The sequence below is a fragment of the Cynocephalus volans genome, chromosome 7, assembly GCF_027409185.1.
Source record: "Cynocephalus volans isolate mCynVol1 chromosome 7, mCynVol1.pri, whole genome shotgun sequence".
Taxonomy (NCBI): Eukaryota; Metazoa; Chordata; class Mammalia; order Dermoptera; family Cynocephalidae; genus Cynocephalus; species Cynocephalus volans.
In genome coordinates, this window is record NC_084466.1 from 85,850,386 (window position 1) to 85,878,120 (window position 27,735).

Consider the following 27,735-nt stretch of genomic DNA (forward strand, 5'->3'; position numbering starts at 1 on the left):
AAGGAATCCAGAAGTGGTTACAGTTGAAGTAGAAGAACACCAAGAGTTTGATATGCAAATGACAAAAAATATGATCCAGAACACCAGTAATGGGAAATTAGACATTGGACATATGCCCCAGTCTAGTGATCCAAAAAGCCTTTTTGATGTGTGGCTTACGCACTGGAAAAAAGTTAAGTCTGTGTTTCAAATAAAGAGACATAGTACTTCTACTGATACAGACCCTTACAAGAAAGCAAAACAGACACAGGACATGTTCCAGAAGCCATCGCATGATAATTTCAGTGCTAATAAGTGTAAAAGCATGAAACCTGAATTAGAAAATGTGAATTCTTCTCTACCACATAGTGACAGAAGATCAAAATCATGTCTAAATGAAGAATTGCAGCAAGATATGCAAAAGTTTAAGAGTGAGACAGGCAGCTTACAAGTCGAGTTCCTGGCTTTGGATAAAGATCAAGTTCAAGAAGAGGTAGAGGTTGACTTGCTGTTACTCTTTGTCTTTTTCTCTTTGACACTTATCTGGTTCATTCTGATTTTCTACTTATGAAAAACTCATGTGTATAGTATGGCTATCTAAATAAGTAATTGTGTCTAGAAATAGATTATCTCTGCTCTCTTAACAATAGGAGTTCAAAAAAAAAGCCCCCAAACAGTCTCATAGTCTTTGTTCCTTAATCAACCTAAGTGTGTCAGTCTTCCAAATGGCATTTGAACTGGGAAGCTAATTTGGTCATATATCATGTGGCCTTCTGAACCAGGATAAGCATAAAAAAGATTGCTGAAAGAGTGTAATATATTCTCGGGTTTTTTTTTTCTTTCTTCTATTGGCTTAAAGATAAAATGCATTTATTTAAAGAATAAAATGGGAATACAGTGCAATGACTGAGAATGGATTTATTAATGTATTTAACCTTGCAAGTTGCAGTGAATATACTCAGCCAAACTAATCTGTTTATTGTGCTTTCATGTATGAAAGTCATCTCAACATCTGGCTGTTTGATGTGAAATTCAGGTGGTAAAGAAAGAATAGGATACATGTGACGTCTTTGTCTTCTTATTTCTCTTTTGTGATAGTCAAACGGGTGAAAACTTTAGATAGCAAAGAGTAGATGGGAATAAGAGCAGAAAATTAAGAAGGGCCTTTTCTGAAATGTTGGAAAACCCTGAATGAAGCAGAATTTACAAAGATTTCAATGACCTGTAATGATAAAATTAAAGTAAGCACAAAAATATTGTATTCACTAAAATCATGACAATTAAACTGAATAAAGTGATAAAATTAATGAAAACAAAGTTCTTTTTTTGAATAAAGTAGTAGTAATTATCTTTAGTAAGTAACTTTCGTTAAAGGTTGATGAAGAAAAGAATCACAGAAGTAATGAAATGAAAATATCCGAAAACCTATATGATGGTGCTGCTGCTGCTGCTGCTGATAATGTATTAATTCAACACAGAAAGAACGGAAGAACTGATAACCAGCAATTTCCCAGTGAGGAGAATGAAGAGTATGATAGGTAAGCCTATGGCAATTATAAGGGTAGATAATTATTACTATTTTATAAAACTAATTGTTTAAAAAAATTTTTTTTTATTTTACCTACATGTGGGGTACAAGGTTGATTTTCAGTAATTGTGTAGAATGTGTAGTGGTTAGATCAGTGTAGTTAGCTAATTCATCATTACAATACGCAATTATTCTTTGTGTCCATTGACCAATATTTGAGCTAATATTGACCATTAACAAATTTTATACTTTTATTAGCGATATTAAGCCTTGCCTGGTAATGAGAAAAATGCAAATTAAGAAGCAATGAGTTACCATTTTTTTTTCCATTCACAGTGATACATATTTTATGAAAAAAACAACCAGCAAATGTGAGGAAAAAGACTTTTCATATAGTGTTGGTAAATGAAATTGGTAAATCCTTTTTGAAGGGTAGTTTAGTAGCATGCATCAAAATTTCAAATACAGTATATCATCCTTTTATCCTAACAGCTTCACCTATGAGCCTAGATCCTACAGGAAAACACAACTTCTGTAAACACGTACAGACACATGTTATGGACATTTATTTTATATTTTATATAAAATTCAATAGGTCTATATATGTAATATATAGAGAATATATAATATATGTATGTTAAGGCTGTTTATTATACCATTGTTTTATCAAAAATTTGGTGATACTCCAAATACTCATCAATAAGGAAATAGTTAAATTGTCATACCCATAAAGTAATGCAGTATGCAACCATTTAAAAAAAATGAGGTTAGATCCTTATTCCACAATTAAAATATATTTAAAGCATTTAGTTTGGTGATGCATCTCAAGCAAATTGGTTAGTATACTTGTATCTGCTGAGTTGTAAAAGGAAGCTACATGTTTCAGTGGCCCTTTATAAACTTTTACCAACAAAATTGCTAGTTATTGGATTCTGGAGTTTTGTTCCCAGTGCATAAGTGTTCAGGTATTGGACACTCATATCAATCTGAATGTTGCCAAGGCCCTGCACATGGGGCCCGTACTCCATAGAAACATTTCACTGTATTGGGCAAAACCTACTAAAACACATCAAAAGATATTTGATCTACTAAACGGGGGGTTGGCAGACTTTTCCTGTCAAGAGTCAGATAGTAAATATTGTAGGCTATGTGGACCATAAGGTCTCTGTGTTTATAGTCTGTAATCTTTCATAGAGAATAAGTAAATAGACATGGATGTGTTCCAATAAAACTTTATTTACCATAACAGGCAGTGGGCTGACTTTGCTCTATAGGCGCTAATTTGCTGACCCCTGTGCTATGATGAAGGTGCTGCTAATGCAGTAGATCTCTTTAAAGATACCCTGCATGCCTGCCATTGTCCTTCCTTTTTAAAGATAATACATTTCTCTACACACCACACTATATGTTTCAACAACTGACCTCATATTATACAATTTATAAAAACTCAATTTATGAAATATTTGTTTTCCGCCTTTCTCCCCTTTTAGTCCTGTTATAGAATTCAGTATTATTTAATATGATTAATTACTTTGTGTATTTGACTGGTATAAAATATCCTAGAGTTAGATGATTTTTATTGAGCAAGAAATACTGCCCTTGAAGCTTTCTTTCTGTGGTCTTTCTTTATAAGCATGAGTTATATGATAATCACCTTACATAATATACAACCAGGACATTTTCAAGGGGTCTTTTAGTTCCATAATTTTATGAATTGATTGTTTAACACCTTGGTTGGCTTTTTTATTTTTAGTGCCACGTGCATGCAATCAAAAAAAAAAAAACTTCAAAGTGTTACAAACATACTACATAATCATTATGTAAGGAGTGAGAATACAGCTAAGCAAGGAGAAAATGACATTTTCTGTGATCATGTCAGGTTGCTGTGATGTCCTTGAAAGAACTGTCTCTACTCACTGACTCACATTTTCCTTCCATTCACTCTTGAACTAAATCCAGTAATTTTCACTCACACCGCTCTTCCAAAATTGTTTTCCTCAAGGTTACCAGTGATTTTCACTTTAATAAATCTAGACATAATTTCTTAGATTTCATTTTACTTCAGCAATATTTGACCCAATGGAAAACTCTCTCCTCCAAAACAATTTCTTCCCTTGGCTTTGAGGATATCAGTTGCTCACCTGGTTTTCCCCCTAACTTTCCAGTCCATCCATCTTAGTCTGTTTGCTTGTGTCTCCTCGTCTGCCACCTTTTACATAGGAGTTTCCCAGGGCTCATTCTTTGATCTTCTTTCTCATGACTTTTACTATCTTGTATGTGCTATTGATTTCCAAATTTCGAATTCCAGATCTCTCTTCTTAATTCCAGACCTATATATCAGACTGCCTACCTGACATCTCTCTTTCGTTAGCAATTGGGTATCACAAACCTAACAGGTCCCAAACTGAGCTACTGATACTCTTCTTCATATGTGCCCCTCAGGTAGTCTTTCTACTTGAGTTAATGGCAGTTCTTCCAGTTTCTCTGCAAAAACCTTGGTGTCTTCCTTGACTCATCCTTCCCTCGTACCCCTCACATCTAATCTGTCAGCAAATCTACGTTCAAAATATATCCAGAAGGCAGTCCCATCTTCCATGTGCAAGCCAGCATCATCTGCTGTCTAGATGCGTGTAACAGACTTCTGACTGGTCGTCCTGTTTCTTTTTAAATCTTCTTCGCATCAATTCTTTATGCAGCAGACCCACTAAAATGTAAGTCAAATTTTGTCATTTTTCTGCTCAAACTCTTCATATTGCCTCCTATTTCACCCAGAGTACATGCCAGAATTTTCCTAATACCTCCAGAGCAATGCATGATCTGACCTCTGTTCTCCCTCTGGCTGAAGCTTCTCTTTTTCTGTCCCTTTCGCTCTGCTCCAGTCACACTAAATTTGTTACTGCTCTTTTTTTTTTTTTTTTTTTTTTTTTTTGGTTTTTTTCATGACCGGCACTCAGCCAGTGAGTGCACCGGCCAATCCTATATAGGATCCGAACCCGCGGCGTGAGCGTCGCCACACTCCCAGCGCAGCACTCTCCCGAGTGTGCCACGAGCTCGGCCCTTGTTACTGCTCTTTAAACACCCCAGGCGTACCGCGGTACTTGGCAGTTCACTCTGCCTGGACGGCTTTTGCCTCACATCTCCTCCTGGCTTGCTCCTCCCACTCCTTCAGTTTTTTACTGAAAAGCCACTTTCTCAGTAAGACCTTTTCTGGCCTTTCTAAAGTTTCCAGCATCCCCCCCCCCCCCCGCCACAACACATATAAATGTTCTTTCCCTGCTTCCGCTTTTCTGCCTTCACATACTGTGTGTCTCACCTCCCTGAGGTGTTCATGGTTATTGTGTGCTCACTTCACTCAGGAGTAGCGTTTTCCATTGTTACTGCTCTGTTCTCGGTGCCTAGAAAAAGGCCTTGCGTAGAAGCAGCAGCTGCTCAATAAGTGTTTATTAAATTAGTGAATGGAGTTTACCCTGGGTGTGTTGTTTTGAGCATTAGACTCGGTCTTACTTAAAAAAAAGTTTGACATGGATCCATTCTGACCCTTCTGTACCTAGCAATTACATGCATATTTTAGATTCCTTTGGTTCTTTCTAATAAGCTATATTCTCTATATTAAGGTTTTTTCACTTCAGGTGAAAAGCCTGATATTGGGGTTACTCACTATTTATCCTTCTACTGGTATTTGTGATAGTTTTAGTTGTGATAAAATGGATCAAAGGAATTGACAACCGCATTTACTTTTAGGGTGGTAAATTAATGAACTTAACACATTTTTACCAAAGCATTATGAGACTCCAGTATCTGAAAGAAAAAGACAGAATTGGAATTTGTTGCTTTTTATAGTGAGACAGCTGTGGTGGTCAGGCATAGGCTTTTCTGACAGAGCAGCCTGCTGATCTTGTATGGGGTTTTGGGCAGAGTAGAGTAGAAGGATTGGCACTTACAGAGGCATAAGTGGGTTGACATCATCTGTGCAATATGATTATCGGAGTGACTGAGACTGTTGCTTGTTTGGTTGGCACTGGGAGGCATGCCTATTATAGTGAGTTTATCTCTGACTGGCTGTCTTACAGAAGGATGAGGCTGGTTGATGAGTGAGGCCAGTGGTCATTGATTGATTGGATAGATTTAAAACTGGTTCTGGTTGTCTATTTGTTACCATGATTGCAGGGCAGTTCTTTCTGTGGCAACTTTAACCAGTTTTTTGTTTAAAATTGCCCTTTTAAACTATATTACAAAGCTATAATAACACAAACAGCATGATGCTGGCATAAAAATACACACACAGATCAATGGAATAGAATAGAGAACCCAGAAATCAATCCATGCACCTACAGCCATCTGGTCTTTGACAAAGGCAGCAAATCTACATACTGGGGAAGAGACTGCCTTTTCAACAGGTGGTGCTGGGAAAACTGGATACTCATATGTAGGAGAGTGAAACTAGACCCGTATCTTTTACCACATGCCAAAATCAACTCAAAATGGATTAAAGAATTAAATATACATCCTGAAACAATAAAACTCCTTAAAGAAAACATAGGGTAAACACTCCAGGAAGTAGGAGTGGATACAGAATTCATTAATAGGACCTCCAAAGCACAGGGAAATAAAGGTAAAATAAGCAAATGGCATTATGTCAAACTAAAAAGCTTCTGCACAGCAAAAGAAACAATTAACAGAGTAAAAAGACAACCAACAGAGTGGGAGAAAGTATTTGCAAAATATACATCTGACAAAGGATTAATATACAGAATATATAAGGAACTCAAACAACTTTACAGCAAAAAACCAAATAACTCAATTAAAAAAATGGGCAAAGGAGCTGAATAGGCATTTCTTGAAGGAAAGTATACGAATGGCCAGCAGATACATGAAAAAATGCTCAACATGACTCAGCATTTTGGAAATGCAAATCAAAACCACACTGAGATACCATCTCACCCCAGTTAGGATGGCTAATATCCAAAAGACTGAGAATGATAAATGCTGGCGAGGTTGCGGAGAAAAAGGAACTCTCATACATTGTTGGTGGGACTGCAAAATGCTGCAGCCTCTATGGAAAATGTTATGAAGGTTCCTCAAACAATTGCAGATAGATCTGCCATATGACCCAGCTATCCCACTGCTGGGAATATACCCAGAGGAATGGAAGTCCTCATGCCGAAGGGATACCTGTACTCCAATGTTTATTGCAGCTCTATTTACAATAGCCAAGAGCTGCAACCAGCCCAAATGTCCATCATCTGATGAGTGGATAAGGAAACTGTGGTATACGTACATAATGGAATACTACTCTGCAATAAAAAAGAATGAAATACTGCCATTTGCAGCACATGGATGGGCTTAGAGAGAGTTATATTAAGTGAAACAAGTCAGGCACTGAAAGAGAAATACCACATGTTCTCATTTATTTGTGGGAGCTAAAAATAAATAAACACAGAAACAAATAAAGGGCGGGTGGGGGGAAGAAGACAGAATAACCACAAAAATTCCTTGAACTATTTAAGTCAAGTGAACAGATACAAGGTGGGTGGGGGCAGGGTGGGGGTGGAGAAGAACCGGGTAAAGGGGCATGAAAATCAAGTACAATGTATTTTGAGAAGTAAAATTTTAAAAATGTTGCCTCCCATTAACTATGTTCAAAATGAAAATATTATATATTCTAGACTTGTAGATGTACTTTTGAAGATTGGGTCAAGGGGAATTGTTGCCTAATTGCTTGCTTACAGGAAGATCTCCCCTTTCTTAGGCGCTTAGTCTTAACTAGAAGAGTTATGTACATAACTTTGTTTCAGTAAATAATTGCTGGTTTTGTTTTTGTTTCTGGTAATTTTGGGAGCTTATGCTCCAATCCTAACATAATAATCTCCAGTGGGAAATTTCAGTCTGTTTGTGAATTTTTGTAGGTATATGATAATGATATTTTATGTTTGTATTTGCTCCATAAAAATGTAATTACAATTTTCTATTGGTAAATCCAGTATTTTATATTAGGATTAGATTCTAGGCTAAAATGGTATAAAAGTTATCAAATCATTTTATTTTCAAACAAAATCATAACTAATCAGAATAATGCTGTTTTTGAAAAAGATATAGTTGGAGATTTTGAAAGTAAGATCTGCCCCCCCCAAGATACTTCCCCGATTTCTTCTTTCATGTGATTTTTGCTTCATGCTATTTTTAAAACTTCATTCAAATTAAACATTATTTAGAAACAGAACTGAAAATATAGCACAAATCTAATTATTTTAGGTGGATAGATAGCTCCTGTCTGTTAGTGTAGCATTCAAGTTTAGTGGAGCATTCATCTGTCAATACTTACTTCCATGTATTTTGCACTTTCCCTCTCAAGTTCCTAGGAAACACCTAGAGTCCATGTGCTTAACCTCTGCTCACATTCTGTTCTCTAAGTAGAATGGTTTTCTCCTGCTTTTTTGTATGGTAAACTCCTCCTTTACATTTTACCTATTCTGTAAAGCCATCCTTATCTTCCTATAACTTTATGTATGTCAACTCATATATCACGTTGTATCGTAATTATATGTTTGCCTGGTTTTTGAAGCAGGGACTATTCATTTCCTGTAGGTAGTTGGTACTCCATGACTGTTTTGTGAATTAATAAATGAATTAAGATGGCAAAGATTTGGAATTTTGCCCAGAAAAAGTTGTTTATTTTTGGTCAGCAGAATAATTAGAAAACTTTGTCTTTTTTATGAATTTTTTTTTTAAAGTAGCAATCCTGCCTTGCATATGATGGAAGGAAAGAAAAATGAAGATGAAAAATGGACCTCAAAATATTCTGTGATGGCACCAATGCTGGAGGAGGCCGATTCGCTACCTGGTGGCCCACTGCAAGTAAACAGTGACAGCCACTTAGGTAAAATAGACCAGGATGATGGAAGGTAAAGTCTATACATGATTTATTTTTCTGTGAAGGAATGTTAACAGTGATTACTTTTTTTGGAAATAAGCCAGGATATTATAATCTGCAGGCCAAAGCAGGAGGTCCTCAACTCTATCACGGCTGGTGGGAGATTGATTAAGATGAGGATAAGTGATTTTAAGAAGGAGCAGTTTTTCAGGAATACCTGCAGTATTTCAAGAAGATGAAATTTTATTTCTAATGAATTTATAAACTTATATATAAACTTCTTTTTAGTGAGTTAATTCTCAATTATCTGTTCTGAGGAATAATTATGACTAATTATTTGTGAGAAAAAGTTAATTTTGAACTTGTAACTTCACTGAATGATTTCAAAAATAGTTTCTCCTAATATTTCCCAGAGTTACTAATAGCAGAAACTTACCGATTGACGGCATGTTCTTTCGTTGCTCCCTTTTAAGTATTTCTGCCCTTTGGAAGATATTAAAGTGAGACTTTAAATGTATGAGAACTAGAAAGGAAAAATATTCAAAAACATAGAAATCTTAATAAGGATAATTAAACCAATATATGAGGAGCCAGATCGCAAGATGAACTCATTTTAAGACAAATTTTAATATAACCATGTTTAATTGCAGATTTGCCTTAAAACAAGAAAGAGAAAAGAGAAGAGATGCTGACATGCTGTGTGACAAGCTTACAGAGCGGTCACAGAAAACAGAAGAGCGGCCCAGTGCAGACGCCGCAGTGAGTCAACGACTCGAAGTGACTCTGAGGACCCGAGATGCGGAACTGAGGCCTGCCAGAGACAATCTGAATCAGGTAAATTCATCTGTGATAAAAATTTTTATGTTTAATTTTATTTCTTCAGTATTACTTATAACATTTGTTTATTTTGATATATATTATTTAAGTTTAAAATAAACCAAAAATAATATATTACTGTAAAAATGGTCTGTGACTATTTATTGTAAATTATTTATTGTAAAACTATTTATTATTATAGATCTTGGCATCTAATAGATGCTCAGTATATGTTTTCTGAAGTAATGAAAAGTAAGTTGAGTTCAATCACTAATGTAAATGCTAATTTAGTCATTTTTATGTTAAAATTGAGACTAAATAACTTTGAAAGTATAATGAAACTAGTTAAATGTTTTATAAAGAAACTTTATTTCACAATACTCTGCTTTTTTTAAAGCACTGTTTTTACTCTGGCAAATTTAGGTGTCATTTATGCCATTGAAATTTGAGTAACCTATGTGTGAGGTGAAAGTCCTCATGTTTAATAGGCTATTTCCTTTCAACAGTTTTTTAAAAGGTTCTGATCTTAATTAAGCTTTTAGAATTATTTTCCGCATGGGTATGAGACCAAAAACTTACTGAAGTATCCCTCCAGCTTGTAGAAGCTCGAAATGCCATCCAGAGGCAACTTTCTCAAGAGCAGAATGCCAGAGTCTTACGAGATGGGATAGTGAGCAGGCACCTGTGCGAAAAACAAGAGGAGCTAGAAATGGCTCAAAAGAAAATGAATGATGAGGCATTTTCTTCAGTAGTTTTCAAATATGTGTGTGTACATGTTTGTATGTGTATGTATTTAAAACCAATTGTATGCATCATGGAAAGTATAGAGGATTTTTAAATCGTATATGCATATATATATACATATATATCATCTGGGAGTGGGGATGAGGGCTGCATTTTTGGCTCATTGGATAAAGTAGTGTTCTTAAGTCAACTCTATTTGTCTGCCACAGTCAAGTAGTGACATTCGCAGTGGCCTTATCCAAAGGAAAGGTTCTTAATAATTTCCATAGAAATTGATAATCCATTCATACCTAGAAACCCTTGCTACTAACAAGAGATAATCTGATTTTGAGCAGCCAGTTCACCCCCTTGATACATTAATGGAGAGGTTAGTTTATTGCTTCCCCTCATAGGGAAGGAGGAAAAGTATAGTCAGTGCAGAGACCATATTTTGAATGTCATTCTCCTCACTTTTGAGAAGAGTAACGGTTTGCTCCAAGTGGTATCCTATTTCAGCACAAAGAGCTTTTGAAAACAATGATGTGCCATTATATGTACTTAGTGATGATTGATAATTCTTTGGTTTCTAGTACGGTAGCTCAGTGTATTTTCCCTTATTTCACATTGATTACTATTTCAAACATGAAGAGAAAACAAAAGTTATTGCATCGGCAAATAAACTTCTGGTTTTCTAAGAAGAGCTCTATAAATGTTACCTTATTTACCATTAGTGTTTTGAAATCTAAGGCCTCTTCTGTATTTATTTAATTGCACTGTGGAAGTAACTGCGGTTTGGTGGAAGCACTACAAGAAGAGTCAGACAACCTGGGGAAAACCCTGCAGCTTAACATTGTGAACTTCTCAGAATTGTGATGACTAAATGAGTTCATTGATGTATTTAGAAGTGCTTAGTACAATGCCTAGATTTATCACTTATCAATGCGTGTGATTCTAGTGACTGATTGTATGAGGGTATTTCAAAGTGTCATGGAAAAAGAGCATTTGAAGATAATGTGAATCTTTCCATGAACTTTTTGAAGTACCCTCATGTATATATTTGCGTTTGTGTGTGTGTGTGTGTGTGTGTGTGTGTGTGTATGACTAGATATCAGAGTGTAAATCCCAATTTTTAATATGGTCAAATCAATTAATCTTTCATGTCTTTACGTTTGTTATAATTCAGAAAAAGGCTTTTTAACTCTGAGATTCTTAAAAATTCTCTCATGGGTTCTTTTCTACTTCCACGGCTTCATTATGTTCAGTTAAAGTTTTGAACTTTTGGGATTTTATGCTTCTATAAATAAGTTTTGAGGTTTGGACCCAACTTTTCTTCCAGTTGGTTATCCACTTATTGCAACTCTTTCATCCTATAAATATACAGGTTATTTTTTAATTTCAGGGAAAATCACAATGTGTCATTTTATATGGTGCTAGCTGAACATCTCCTTTGTTTTCTCAGGTTTACGATAGTCCTAAAAAAGATCTGTTGCGTAAGAATCACATGTTGCAGGATGAAATTCCCATGCTAGGACTGGAATTAGACACAATAAAAAGTCAGTATCAGGAGAAGGAAAATAAATATTGCAAGGACATTGAAATTGTAGAAGAAAAGAATGGTGACCTTCAAAAGACAGTAAAATGGAAGAGGGAGACATCCACAGTAACAATGTTCCAGTGTAGTGGACAGCTTAGTGTTCTGACAGCTGAGAATACAACACTAAATTCTAAACTGGAGGATGAAAAGCAAAACAAGGAACGGCTGGAAACAGAAGTTGGATCATACCATTCTAGACCGGTTGCTGCTATACAAGATCATGGTCAAAGGCAGGCATCTAAAAGGGATGTGGACCTTGCTTTCCAGAGAGTAAGACATAAGTGGTTATATCTACAGGAAAGAGTGAATTTTGACTTCTCTGTCCTAGAAGATAAGACTGAATTTCTTTCTCAAAAACTTTCTAAAGCTGAAAGTACAAACAATAGCCTAGAAATTCAGCTCTGTCACACAAGAGATACTCTCAGAGAAGTGACTTCGGTCCTAGGATGTGCGCAGAGAGATCTAAGCCAAACACAGTGTCACATGAAGGAAATTGAACACTTGTATCAAAACAAACAAGGCCAAGTGAATAAGCGCATTGGAAAGCAGGAATCTGTAGAGGAGAGATTATCTCAACCACAGTGTAAAAATAGTTTTCTTGGGCAGCGACTGGATGACGCTCACGACAAAGCTGATCATGAAGCAAGGATAGCAATCCAGTGCCAGTGTTGTGATGCTGTAAGAACACCTCAGGATCAGAGTAAAAAACCAGGTCTTCTACTAGAAGACGGAGACAAGGAGTTCATCAACGGATGTCGTCACTTAAGAGGAAAACTGCATCAGCATGAAGATGAGAACGTAGAAAGAGAAGTAAGTATGAAGAAACAGACGTATTTTTCAAACTTCCTGAAAGTAAATCCAAAGTAATATCTGATTATGGCTAAAGGCTGAATCTAACTGAATATGAAAAAGAATAGATTATAAACATATTTGCTATATCAGCTTAGAAACATTCCTTGTTTCCAACAAATAAAAATTAGACCTGAGAGATACTTTACTTTGAGTAAAGATATTGTGTCACCTATAAAATGTCGTAAGATTAAGTCACAAATTGCTAATAGATATAGACTGATATTAGTAATGAAATCTTAACCGGCTCAAAATAATTTTAATGTCTTTTTGTTGTCATTTTTTAATACCATGATGAAGCAGATAAATAGAAATGCCTTTAACCTAAAATGAATATTTTGAAATGAGGATTCACCTGAGTGGCTTACCTTGACCATTCATTCCAAATTTCCCGGATGAACTGAAGTGTAGATTGTGTATCTCATAATACTTTTCCTTCAGTGGCTTCTGATATATTTTTAGTTGGTACAATTTTATTTTTATCATGTCAATTTGACTTAAATCTGGAAATATTGTAGTCTCAAATTTGATATTCTTAGGACCTCTGAATTCTTTAAGAGTATCTACTTTTCATTAAATCATAATTTGGGACCAATGTGGTGAATTTTAGCAAAACCGTGTTTGATTTAATCTTCCCACTGGTATTTATAATTTACTTTTAACATCTTTAAAAAGAATTTGCTCATTATTTTCATTTCGATTACTATCAAATCCAATTACTATCACTTGGATATAACTTTGTCCCAGTACAAAGGTAATTGCGGATAGATAATCTGCGATGTATTATTTTTGGCATTGGATCCCCATCTTCAGACTCCTGAGGGTTGGTGGGATTCATGCGTAGCAGGAATAGAGTGAGTAAGGGGGAGAGTTGTAGGAGCTGAGGCCAGGACGGGAGATAAGGGCCGGGTTACCCTAGGGTCGTAAAAACCATCAGGATTTCACTTGTGTTCTGAGATAAAAGTCTATTGGAAGGGTTTGAGCAGAGAATTGAATATGTGAGGAACTCTGAAGTTGATTTGAGCCTCTGATAAAAAAGAGGGAAAATGTTCCACATTGTAGAATTTACCATCACCAGTCCCACCCACACAGCCGTTTCTTTCCGAGATTTCAGTAGATCATGAAGCATTGCAGACTCGCACGTGACCAACAGATATTTGAATCCAGTAAGACCTGGTTTCTTACATTTAAGAGTCTTTATTTGGCTTCTCTCACGTCTGCTTTACTTTTGGCCTCTTTGTTGTAAGAGTTGCTTTCCTCCAGGCTTCAGCATCATTCTCTTCATTGGCATTGAAACCGTTCTTAGCTTCTTCCAGGGCCATCAGGCTCCCACAAGCAGTGCTTTTGAAGCCCTTTTGGTTTTCATTCTTACTGTTCTCTAGGTCCCTTCAGCTTCCACCAACTCCTGGTCCAAAGGCCTCCTGCGTGTTTCATTTGTGTTTTGGCGGGGGGCGGGGGGCGGGGGGGTTGTTTGATTTTTGGTTTTCTAATGGCAGCGTGCCATTTTTAGTGTTAGTACCTGTGTCCATTATTTATTGCTGGACAATATGCTACCTCCAAATTGAGTGTCTCCAAACATTCGTATTATTCAGAAACCTGCAGTATAGGTTAGGCTTAGTGGGGTCATCTTATTTCTTGTCCATTTGGCATCAGCCGGGGTGACTTGAAGCTGGGAACTAGAATCTTCCAGAGGCTTCTTTGTCCATAGTAGTTTATTGGCAGTTCAAGCTCACTTTTGGCTGGGACTTTATCTGTGGCAGTTAGCTGGAGCACTTATGTGAGGGTTCATCTTGTGGCCTCACGGTATGGTGGCTGGGTACTAAGGCAAGCTTCCATAGAGAGGGAGAGTGATGTGGACACTGTCACATTTTCTAACTTTGCCATGTAAGTCTCACAGCAGTTACACCATATTCTATTCACTAGAAACCAGTTACTAATGTCATAGAAAGCACATGTTCAGGAGAGAGAATTTCATGGTAGATATGTCAAAGATTTTATAGACATGTTTTAAAACCATGACTCCACTGACCTTTTCTTAAGCATTACATTTAAAGGAACATAGTTCTCGCTGACTCAGTACCACTGACATTCCAGCAAGTTGTTGTTTAGTATGCTCCCTTATTTTGTGGCATGTGGCAAAGGATTACAAAGTGGTGCTAATTGAATTAAAGCATTTTTGTTCCAAGAAATCTGTGGATCAGGTCCCAAAATATTATACCAAGGCATATATTTGGTACTTAACCTTCAGAATTATGGTGTAACCCTCAAATTAGCATAAGACCTTTGCAGTTTAGAAAATGGCTTATGGTATTAGAACTTATATTTACAAGTTTTGTTAATTAGAGTCTCATTTTCAAAGTCTTATTCTAGGAATCATTTTTTGACTCAGGCATAAATAGCTCAATATAATGTCCCTAAAACTTCTTTAGTAATTATGGGGAGTAAAAAGGGGGGGGGGAGGGTAGGTATAAAAGACTTTCTACTAAGAGATGATTTAGAATCATTTTAAGGGAGAAATACATGAAATAATCACAGAAAAATAAAAGTGTATGATGAAGTGCAAATGGTTGTAAAACACGATGAGGGTAAGGAATGTGTTTGCACAGCTTCTGATGGTTTTAACTTGGTTCTTGATTTTCTGAGTAATTCAAGGCCCATGTTCTAGGAATCTATTTACATGTAGAGAACATTTCATTGCAACTGAGTTTATTTCAAAATTTGTTATTGGTTTTGAGTTAGACTGTTCTCAGCCTACTTCCTTTATTAGCAAGCCATATTATTCATTCCTGCAGGATGATGATATTACAGCACAGCTGGAAGCTGCATTCTCAGAATGTCTACATCTGGATGAAAAGAATCAAGTTCCTCAAGAAAAGTTATTACGTTTGAAAACAATACAAAAGAAATGTGAAGAACTAGAGAAGGAGAAAAAGCACTTGGAACAAGTAGTAGTGAACCTTAAAGGACATATGGAAAAGAACATGATAGAACGTGGCCAAGCAGAGCAGTATAAATGGGAGATTGAAGAAAGAGTAAGACAGGATATGGTAGAAAAATTTAAAGAAGTCAATCTGTTTTTACAGGTTGGTTTAATTATCTGTAATGTGCCTTAATTCATTTCACTGCAAATTATATTTCGGATATATACATTGTATGTGTTTGCTCTACTTCCGTTATAGCTGTTTGTTTTATAGATTTCTAGGAGGGTGGCTTCTGTTTTTACCTGTAAATCATTCAGTTTCCATCATTATTACTAAATTGATCTTGATTATTAAGATCTGTTGGCCTAAAACTGACTTTTAGGAGGAAAAGAAAAAATTGTGATTTTGTCATAATCTTGAATTATTCTTTAGTTACATTTTTCAATTTTTAAAATTGTAGATTGATTCTGTTATTCTTTGAATTATCAGGTTACATGAATTCTAGCACAAGAATGACTCCTTTTATCATTTAGATTTAATTAAGTTGGAATTGATGATAAATATTTTCAACTTCAGCTTTTTCTCATATTTAAAATTGTTCTCTGAGTCACTGATTCAAATATAAAGGAAACAATATTTATTCAGGTTATAATTATGTAAAAAATGTATCCTTTTCACTTTAGGAACAAGCAGCATCTAGAGAAAATTCAGAAAAGTTAAGAGAGGATCATAATGCTTCAGTAAGAAGACAGATGGAACTCAGAATTAAAGATCTGGAATTTCAACTCTTCAAAATGAAAAATTCTCAAGATGACTCTCATGAAACAGAATTGGTAAAATATAAGCAACTCTATCTAGAAGAATTACAAACCAGAGAATCATTGTCAAATAAACTAAGCATGTAAGTCAAAATGTAAAATCAAGGACAATAAATTACGCTTGTTAATTTGGCTCTAAAATGTATTTTTTACTGAGGTTCATGAAGTTACTAGAAAGTGAGAGACAATATAATTTTGGCAAATGATGTTAATAAATTCCTTTTAAAATGTTAGTTTGGGCTGCCTGGTTAGCTCAGTTGGTTTGAGCACAGCCTTGCAACACCAAGGTCAAGGGTTCAGATCCCCATACCGGCCAGCCGCCAAAATAGTATATAAGTAAATAAAATAATAATAAAAATAAAATGTTAGTTCAGGATGGTTTCTGCCTCCCCTCCTTTTTTAAGTTTTATATAGCCTTATTTTTTCCCCTTAATATTTTCTCAAATGCTAGCCTTTCAGCTAAGTATTTTTGAAGCTTTACAATTTAGGTAGTGATATTTTTATGAAATTGCTTGTTATCATTCCCCTAAATAGAAATACTAATAAGTTTAACTATTTTTTTCTTTTTGGAAAATTACAACTTAAATTCAGAGGACCAAGTACTACTTACTCTTAGCACTTTCTGACACTTGGGAAATTAACTTTCATAGATTGTGATCTTCGGTGTTACCAGTAGAGGGCACTTTAAGACGAAACTATTCTTTACTGACTTTCCAGTCTTCATAAAGGCATGCTTGTGAAAAAGGGAAAGATGAACACAGGTGAAGGGAAGTAGAACTCACTTAGTGCCTAGGACTAACACCTTGGTCAGCCTGATGTGTTGTGTGGAAGACAGAAAAGGCAGGTGCCACCTCTATGCCTTGGTACTAATGTTAGGAGCTAATTGCCTTTGCAGCTGTGTCAGTTCATGGTGATGGCCAGTCAGCTAGCTCATCCTCACCTGGAGCTTGTTCCTCTGAGTTTTTTCCTCAGTGCCAGGTGCTTCATTTCCCCCAGGTAATGTTTGTGAAAGCACATGCTCGAAAATGTCTTCAAGGCATGGTTTTTTAAATCCCTAAACTGGTTTACTATGAATACAAATATTCCTAGCTTTTTTTATTTTTATGTTTTAATTGTATGTATTTAAGGAGCACAATGTGATGAGTACAACATGATGTTTTGGTATATTTATACATAGCGAAATTGTCATTATAGTTAAGCAAATGAACATATCCATCATTTCAAACAGTTACCCTTAGAAACAAGTATTTCTAGTAGCATCCTTTAATAATCTGTTAAGTGGAGCACTTTGTTACCTGGTAACCCATACATCCTTGACAGCCCTTTCTCTCCCTTCCCAACTTTGTGTAAGTTACTTATTCAGAGTCCCCCTAGAAATATGCATACTTCTTTAGAATGATTTTAACATAATTGTGTACAGTAGTTATGCTCTGTTTTCAGTGTTAATACATTGTTAAATGGGAAGTTCCATTTACTGTTATGGCAACTTTTTTAAGAGTGCAAATCATTTAGGAATCATTTAGGGAAAAATGAAATACTAACCATTTGTCTGTTCTAATCTTCACAGTGCTAACGAGAGGCTGGCAGAGTTCGATACCTGCTTCTTATGGAGAAAGAGCAACACACATCTTTAGTCAGCACTCCTGCTGTCACTACGAGACCTGGCCTGGAGTCACCTAGTGTGGCAATTACTAATCATCATTTAGTACTCAACAGAAATCATTTTCCAAGAGAAAACTTAGTGATTCCTACCTCAACCCTATGGCCTTCAAATAACAGCTTGGAGAACTCCTTGGCCACAGTTAGTTATATTATCTCTTCCTTTTGGCTTTCAGATTTCCGATATAATTCTCATTTTTAATTTGGTGAAAAACTGAGGTGTTTAATTGATTTAGGTATATTAAGTTAAGGTCATAATTACCTGTGTTCATAAGTAAAGGAGACAGAAATTTTACCTTTTTAAAAAAAATGTCACGAGCTCACTTTTACGAGTTAATTTGTTAACTTTATTCAATAAACATAACTAAACTGACATGTTTTATATTTCTTAAAAAGCTGCATTTAACTAGGTTTTAGAAATTGAATATTATTGCCTGATAACTAAAGGTGTACCTTGAGATACTTTGGCTTACTTTCTAATTGGTTTTAGTTTGGCTGTGGTTCATAACACTTTTAAAGTTTTTCTGCACCAGCCCAAGTTTCCACCCCTAACCGTAAGTGAATTATTGGCATCCAGACACTCAACCCTATGTGGGTATGTATCGTATGACTTAAAGGAGTCCTGGGGAAATCCTTTTTATAAATCATACAACCCTGTAACACTAAAAAGGTTCGTTTCTGTTTTTAGGTTAAAATATTTGTCATTTTCTTTAATAAGAATATATCCTCAATTAACCAAGCAGGCCAAGTTTGTCTTTGAGCCCCTCTCCCCATTTTGCCCCTTCCTTCCTTCCCTCCTCTTTAGGTCCTCAGGGTTCCCCTGCCAGCACTCTCTTCTAGAAATCATCCCATGGCAGATTTGGGTGAACAGGAACACACAACACGCACCTGACCAATGGGTTTTATCGTGTTGCTGAAGGCAGAGAGAAAACACAAAACATGTTGTCAACTTTTTAGCTGCTGACAAGCCACGTCCTCTTGAAGTCCTGTTCCATAAACTCCCAAAGACAACTCCTAGTAGAATATGTGGGTTTTGAGAAAAACTGAATGTATTAGCAAACCCAGAGGTTGTGAGCTGCTTTTTACTCAAGCCCTCTCCTGTCCTGATTTCCCCCTCAATCCATTGTCTTCATTCTGTGACCCTTTTCTGTCATATAATTCTGGGAAATACTGGGAGATCTGGGTGATATTTCATTAGACAGAACCTAATCTAGAGGCGAATAAATTTAATCAAAATTATAGCTACAGGCTTATACAAACTCATGCCCCAGATCAAGGGAAATAAAGGTTTGACAAAAAGAGATTCAGCATAAAGATGTCCCTTTGTCAGCTGCCTTCATGAAGTCTTTCTTGGCAGAATTAGTTCAACAGCACTGTCATTAAGCTCATGACAATCACCTTCCCTTCTGGCTCCAGTGAGAAGTCTATCACAGCAACTTCAGAATGAGAGCATCAGAATTAAAGAACTGATGGAGGGAGGTACAGGAATGAAAAACTAAATGGTCTCTGTCCGTCACCCAAAATGTCTGTGAGTGATAGCTGAGACTAAGCTGAGATCAGTGTGTGGTGGCGTTAAAAGTGATATCCTATCCAAAATGTCCTAGAGTCCAAAAAGCCCATAGAACATAATCTGCTATTTTTATTACTAAAAGGTTCTTTAGTTTTTTTTTGTTTTTATTGTTTATTTTTTAATTGACAAAACATTGTATATATTTATCTAGTACAACATGCTGCATTGAAATATGTATACCTTATGGAATGGTTAAATCTAGCTAGTTAACATATGCATTACCTCGCATACTTATCAATTTTTGTGGAGAGAACACTTAAAATCTACTCTCTCAGCAATTTTCAAGAATAGAGTGCATTATTATTCACTATAGTCACCATGTTGTACAATAACAGATCGCTTGAACTTATTCCTCCTGTCTAACTGAAAGGTTTTATCCTTTGACCAACATCTCCCCAACAACCTCACCACCCAGCCCCTGGTAGCCAGCGTTCTGCTCTCTACTTTTATGGGATCAACTTTTTTAGATTCCACATATTATAAGTAAGATCATGCAGTATTTTTCTTGCCTGCCTCATATCACTTAACGTAAGGTCCTCCAGGTTCATCCATGTTGTCACAAATGACAGGGTTTTCTTAATTTTTAGTGCTGAATGGTATTTCATTATGCCTATTTGCCACATTTTCTTTATTTGTTTGTTGATGAACACTTAGGTTGATTTCATATCTTGGCTATTGTGAATAATGCTGCAATAAACATGGGAGTGCAGGTAGCTCTTTTACATGCTGATTTGCTCTGTATATATATCCAGTGGTGAGATTGCTGGATCATATGGTAGTTCTATTTTTAATTTTTTGGGGAACCTCCATACTGTTTTCCATAATGGCTTTATTAATTTACATTCCCACCAATAGTGAGTGAGAAAAGTTTCCATTTTCTACACGTTCTCTCCAAACTTATCTTTTTTGTTGTTATAGCTGTTCAAACCGGTGTGAGGTGATAGCTCATCATGATCTTGATTTGCATTTTTCTACCAATTAGTGATGTTGAGCATTTTTTCATATACCTGTTGGCTACCTGTATGTCTTTTTTTGAGATGTATCTATTCAGATCCTTTGCCATATTTTAATCTGGTTATTTGTTTTCTTAATATTGAATCACTTGTGCCCCCTGTACATTTTGAATATTAACCCCTTGTCAGATGTACAGTTTGCAAATATTTCATCTCATTCCATAGGTTGCCTCCTCAGTCTGTTGATTGTTTCCTTGGCTGTGCAAAAGCTTTTTAGTTTGATGTAATCCCACTGTTCTATTTTTGCTTTCGAAAATCATTGCCCAGACCAATGTTATGAAGTTTTCCCTCTATGTTTTCTTTTAGTGGTTTTACATTTTCAGTCTTATGTTTAAGTTTTTAATCTATTTTGAGTTTATTTTTGTATATGGTGTGAGATTAAGCTCTCGTTTCATTCTTCTGCGTGGAGATATCCAGGTGTCCCGACACCATTTATTGAGGAAACTATCGTTTCTGCATGTGTGTGCTTGGCAGCTTTGTCAAGAATCAGTTGACCATAAATGTGTGGATTTGTTCCTGGGCTCACAGTGCCGTACCATGAGCTATGTGGCTGTTTCTGCACCTGTCCATGCCATTAGATTGTTATAGCTTTGTGGTAGATTTTGAAGACAGGTAGTGTGATATCTTCAGCTTCGTCTTTTCCTGCTCAAGTTTGCTTTGGCTATTCTGGTTCTTTTGTGGTTCGTTATGGATTTTAGGATTGTTTTTTCTATTACTGTGAAAAACATCATTGAAATTTTCATAGGGATTGCATAACTCTGGCGATTGCTTTGAGCAGTATGGATATTTTAACAACTTGTTCCTTTATCCACTCTATGAAAATGAGATCTCCTTCCATTTATTTAATGTCTTCTTAAATTTCTTACCTCAATGTCTTTGTTTATCCTCACATCAGTCTCACATTCTGTCGATTATTATATCTTTATAGGGAGTCTGGAAATCAGATGGCACAAGTCCTCCAACATTGTTATTCTTTAAAAAGAATGTTTTGGGTTTTCTGGGTCCTGTGCATTGCTGTACACATCTTAGAGCCAGCTTATTAATTTCTACAAAAAGGGCTGCTGGGGTTTTGATACACATTGTATTATACCTACGGGTCAATTTGGGAAGAATTGCCCTCTTGAGAGTTCCAAGGTCCCACTTCTCCCTCCGTGTCGTAAGGTTTTCTTGAATTGCTCCTGGAGAAAAGGCTGAGTGAAGCCAAAGAGAGAGTGGCTCGAGTGTCTAAGTGAGGAATATAAATGTTCAGGCCCTGCTTGTTAGTTGGAGATTCAGGTACAGTGGAGGAAAAGGTGGTCTTTTCTGGTCTCTCTAAGAGCAGGTTTCAGTTAAGCAGGGAGAAAGGAAGGGAACCAAGGATAACTTTAAATCTGCTGAATGGGGCCTCCCAGGAAAGGGCTGGTAGAGTTTCACAAAAGATACCAGCAATTGGGATGGAGTTAGAGTCATGGGCATAGTTGGAGAGAAAAGCACTGGGATCAGGAGTCGATGAAAAGCATTGTTTTCTTGAACTAGTGGTTTTTCTTGAGGAGGCCTTGTTAAGAACAGGACTTTCCTCTAGACAATTCCTCCTGAGATTCTGTTTTTCTCATTTCCCCAAAGAGAGGTTTTGGGGACCAGTGTCTTAGGCACATATCAGTAGTGTAGAAACAAAACCTCTGACCTTAAAAAGCAAATAAAAAATTCTAAATAATAAAATATTTTTGGCAACATCCAAGTATACAGGAGAATGTAAAGACAAACACTGTTTGATCTCCAGGACATTTTACTGTTCATGAACATGAGCTTCAAGTGACATGGGACAATATTCTTTGGCCTGTGGGTGATTTCAGCGATGTCGTAGGGAAGTGATAAATAGATCAAGGAGCTTTTAGAACTAACTGCCCCCAAGGTTGCAATGAGAGATGTGAGTAGAAAATGTAGGAAGTTACATTCAGGTCATGATAGATTCCAAGCTTCTTCTATATGCTTCTCTTAATTTAGAAAAAATCTTTTATTCATAAAAATTTTGTAAGTTTGGAAACTCAAATATTATTTTGAAATTTGTTTTTTATCTCATCCTGGACACATATTTTGAAATCTTCTTCTAATTTGCTCTTCTGAAGTGGAGTGATGGATATATTAAGATTTACTCTGTCTCTGTTCTAAGGTACAAAACCAGATACAATGTGTAAGCCTGGGCTGGTTGCTGATTTTGCACCAGAAAATCGTGGAACTAAACATGAAAAGATGCAAAATGCTATATAAAAGTGTGATTTCATTTTTGTTAGAAAATTATATATGTGCATATATATATAATTATATATGTATATTAATTATAATTATATATAATTATATTATATTTATTATAATTATATATATGCATATGTAAAAATTACATATAACATAAATGTAAAAATTATATATACTATATGTACTTTTAATAAATGTATCTATGTTATATAAACACTTGAGTAGAAAAATATCTGGAATGATATACATCAAAATTTAATATCTGGGTGTCAAAATATAATTTTTATTTTATTTTTCTCAGAGGCATTTTCTAAGTTAAAAATAACTTTTTACTAAAATAACTTTTAAATAGTACAAGTCATTTAATTTTATAAAATAAAGCATGACACGCTTTTAAAAAAGAAATATATGAAATAGATTCTAAAGAGTAATATTAGGTATCATGGTCATTAAATAATGACATTTAAAAATGTAATTCAGGAGACGTCATAATAATTTCAGACTTGTAACTCAGTAAGATAGCTTCAAATACAGAAAGCAAACACTGGCAGAAGAGAAAGGAGAAAGCTACAAATATGCAATCATAGTAGGAGGTTTTAACTCTCTTGAGTTAATCTCTTGAAATAATTTATCTCTTTAGGTAATTAATTTATAAACTAGCCAAAAGAAATTGAACAGCACAGCTAATGTGCTTGAGTTAATAGAAGCATATAGGATCTTTCATCTAATAATTAGAAAATATGCGTTCTTTTAAAAATGTGCATTAAACACACGAAAATTGATCACTTGCCTCCACTTTGTTCAAAAAGCAAGTTTCTAAACATTTCTAAGAAATTGTGTCATACTAATCATGTTCTCTTGCCACAGGGCAATTGTTAGGAACCAGAAAACAAGACAGCAAGATCCTACTTGTAATCTTTAAAAAAATAGAAATTAGAAAATTTATTGTACTGAAGTATCTTTTCACACTCCTTGCATAATACCTTACCAAATATCAGAGATTTTGAAAGAGTATTTCAAGAGAAGCTTATAGTTTAAACACTTACCTTAGAAAAGAGGAAATATCTGCAATGAAGGAGCTAAACACACAAGAGAAGTTGAAAAATAAAATAGAAAAAATGAAATAAAGTACAAGCAGAAATTAATGAAATGAACCAAAGAGGTAATGACAGAGAATTAGGAAAACCAGAAGCCGGTTCTTTGTGGGGAAAAAAAGCACAATCTTCCGGCAAAATTGTTCAAGAAAAAAAGAACAAACAATATTGAAAATGAAAAAGGACACACAACTACAGGTATAGCAAAGATAAAACTGTAAGAATCTACTGTAAATAAATTAATGGCTAATATGTTTGAAAAGTTACATGAATTAGAGAATTTTCTAAAAAAAAAAAAAAACTGAAAAATTGATTTAAAAAACAATAGAAAACTTGTATAGAAAGACCATTTACTAAACTGAGTATCTAAAAATCTACCCTCAGAGATAACACAATGCCCTATCATTTTGCTAGATAATTCTACTAAACATTCAAAGAACAAATATCTGCATTCTTATACAAACTTTTCCAGAAAATAGAAAAGGAGACAGCTCTTTCCTACATCACTTTGTGAGACTACTGCAACCTGGACACCAAATGCTGAAAATGATAAGACAAGAAAGGAAAATTCCAGGCCCATCTTCCCTCTCAGATGCACTAAACTTCACAAAATACCAGCAAATCCAGTCTCAGAATGAATGTATAAAAACTTCTACGGAATGTAGTCAGGGTTTGGCTTCCTATTTGTATCCAGTTCAGGAGTCACTGAGCGTTGTTGAGGTCACTGTCTGTTGCATGATGAGCTAGGAATGGAGTGATTGACAAAGGTCATGCGCTTTCTCACCTCAGAGACATGATTCCCAACCTGTGTCTTGACTTAGAAATTACTGTAGTTACAGCTGGATATCCATTACTAACCTTTTCTCATCCTGTTTTACACATTGTTTTTCAGTTTTCGTGCTATTTACTCATGTACTCCATTTCCTTTCTCATTTCTTTCCCCCACTGATTTGAAAGTTGACCATCCTGGTTTTTATTCTAGACCTTTCTCTGTGATTTTCAGATATATATTTGCACATGCACATATTTTTATCTATCTATGTATCTATCTATCTCACTATGGATATACACACAGATGGTCACCGACTTAGGATGATTTGACTTATTATTTTTCGACTCTACAATGGTGTGAACGTGATCTGCATCCAGTAGAAACCGTACTTCGAGTACCCACACCACCATTCTGTTTTTCACTTTCAGTGCACTATTCAATAAATTACATGAGATATTCAACACTTTATTATAAAATGGGCTTAGTGTTAGGTGCCTTTGCCCATCTGTACACTAACATAAGTGTTCTGAGCATGTTTAAGGTAGGTTAGGCTGAGCTATGATGTTTGGTAGGTTAGATGTATTAAATGCATTTTCAGCTTAGGATATTTTCAATTTACAATGGGTTTATTGGGATATAACCCCGTTGTTAATCAAGGTGCATTGTATACATCTATGTGTGTATGTATCTACATAAACCATCAGCGTCAGGCTTGAAATTCCCCATGTGAAAAAAGGAAATTAGCATGTCAGCATCCTCTCTCCTCTCTCCTCTCTCCACATTTTATCTCTCTTGCTATTATCTAGATTTTAAGTCTGCATTTCTGTGAAGTTATTTCTTTTTATATTATGTCATCTTCCCTATCAGAAGTGATCTTGGTTATTCGCAATATTTAAACCAATTACCCAGCCTTCTTTCCTCATGGTTCCTTTAACCTTTTGTCCTTGCCCACCATCCTGGTCCTGCACTTTGTCCATAGTCACAGGACTACATCCCCTTATTGATCTCTCTGAAAATGTTCCACAAGAGCCAAACATTTTGTGGCTCATTTAATCAAGATTGGCAGGTGTCATGGCATGTCAGACAAGCAGACTTTCCCTAGTTTGATGACTGGGCTCCGCTTGCTCCGAGGTCAACGCTCACCTCCAAGGTCCTCATGGCCACGTGCAGACCCTAGGAATCTGTGTCCAGGGACCTACTCCAAGAAGGAATCCTGCCTGTCTGGTCTGGCCTTTCCCAGGAACCCTGGACTGTTGATGGATAAAATGTTCTCAGTTCTATTACCTGTACCATTGGCAGGGACTCTGAGAAAAATGTCACCAGGACTGCTCATTTCATCCTTGTAGTAACATTTTGAAGCGAGTCCTACTTGCCTGTCTGGGGCTGAGAGGTGGGAGCAGTAAAGGAGGTGGGTGCCTGACCATAGAGAATTAAAAAGGACAAAAGTCATTCTGCTTTGTATTGTGACATACACCAGCGTTTCTTAACAGCATCACTGATAAAAATAAAATACTCCTCCCTGCTGAGGCTGACCACGCCCCCTTCCCTGTCACTGGCAAGTGGTTGGTAGGTGTATTTTATAAATCCAATACACAGATGGAGAAACTGAGGCTGAGAGAGGGTATTGCCCCCCTCCTGCCCCAGGTCTTAGCGCTTGTACGGGAAAGTACTAGCATTTGTATCAGGTACAGCTGACTCCATAGTACTTAACAAATATGCCTATTGTGCCTATTTTTATTTATTTATTTTTTTGGTACCCAATTTTTTTTTTGAAGGAATGGGACAAATAAAAGAACTTAAGTGGATGTTTTGGTACAACCTGTAGAAAAAGTAAAGGAAGCCCCAATATGTATGCCAGTCAGAGTTCTTCAGTAAAGGCAGCCACTGGCTTTTTTCTCTCGCTCAATTAAAGTGCCTTTGAGACATCACTAGTGAAAACCACTACAACGTGATCAAAACTCAAATGGATTTTCACAGTCAATGACAGTGCATCTGTACACTTCACTAGAAAAGTAATGCTAGTTTCAACTCATTATTGTCAAGGACCGTTGACCAATTAGCTCAGATTCAATCTCAATGGGCAATCAAGAAGCTTAAGCCTTCCTGGATGCATAATAAACTATGGCTCTTGCTAGGAGATGATCAAAAACTCAGAACATAGCTGACTCTGCACAATAAAAAGCAATTTTGATATCTGAACAAAGATTTAATACATAGCAGCTGTCTGCATTTTGAAGAAAAAGCAAGCTATTTCCCAAATACCAGTCTATAATCTTTATGGTTCTGAAAGCAAAATATGTTCCATTTTAAGTGATCTACAAAATTCTCCACAAATAAAATAAGAGCAACTTAGAAAGAGGGCATGATTTGTATGTTACATGCCAGCAATTTAATCACATGAGGTTGATTCTGTTTCATGGTGGTGGTATCAGATATAAAATCAATACATTTTTGTCACAACTTATGCCAAAAAATTGCTATCTAGCATATATCTAAGCCACTTAAATATTTCTTTTATAAATTTCACCTACAGCTATCGTTATTATCCATTGGGAATTATTAAGATGACTATCTCAAATTGCTTATCTAGTTTTTAGATATAACATGGTGAAGTATTTTGCTTTGGAAAGTGCAGGAACTTTGGATTCCTAGAGACCTGGATTCAAATCCTCCTTTGTACATGAGCAAACAAAGGCAGCTGTGCTGTTCATCTGCAAACTGAAGAAAGAAAGATGTAACTAACCAAAATGTTACGAAGATTAAATATGACCTCAATGTATTTGATGTCTTAGATTTATCCCTATGTTAGTTTCCTAGGGCTGCTGCAACAAAGTACCACAAACTGAATGGCCTAAAATGACAGAAATTTGTTTCTTCCCAGACTTGGAGGCTAGAAGTCTGAATTCCACGTGTCAGCAGGGCCCTGCTCCCTCAAACGCTCTAGGGGGGACCCTTCCTTGCTTCTTCCCAGTATCCGGTTGCTACTCGGCTTGTAGCTGCAGCTGCGTCACTCCAGTCTCTGCCTCCGTGTTCACGTGGCCTTCTTCCCTGTGTGTCTGTGTCTCTGTGTTTTCTCCCCTTCTTAAAAGGACACCAGTCATTGGATTTAGGGGCCAAATTAATACACTATGATCCCATCTTCACTTAACAAATTGCATCTGCAGAGATCGTACTTCCAAGAAATGTCACATTCTGAGGCTCTGTGTTGACAAGAATTTGGGGGGACACTATTCAGCCCTCTACACTCGTCCAATTCCTTATTCTACTGTGTTTTCATCTATGTCATAGCATGGTGA

At 36.1% G+C, this 27,735-nt stretch overlaps 1 protein-coding gene across 1 annotated transcript in view; it reads left to right on the forward strand.

Annotated features, from left to right (window-relative positions):
* Positions 1-27,735, forward strand: part of LOC134381684 (ankyrin repeat domain-containing protein 26-like) — a 64,816-nt gene that overhangs the window by 24,293 nt on the left and 12,788 nt on the right. Inside the window, 9 exon segments of the mRNA XM_063101558.1 lie at positions 1,354-1,517; positions 8,239-8,409; positions 9,029-9,212; positions 9,790-9,942; positions 11,377-12,321; positions 15,153-15,443; positions 15,965-16,182; positions 17,667-17,695; positions 17,698-17,900. Of these exon segments, the coding sequence (XP_062957628.1) occupies positions 1,354-1,517; positions 8,239-8,409; positions 9,029-9,212; positions 9,790-9,942; positions 11,377-12,321; positions 15,153-15,443; positions 15,965-16,182; positions 17,667-17,695; positions 17,698-17,900 (2,358 nt within the window).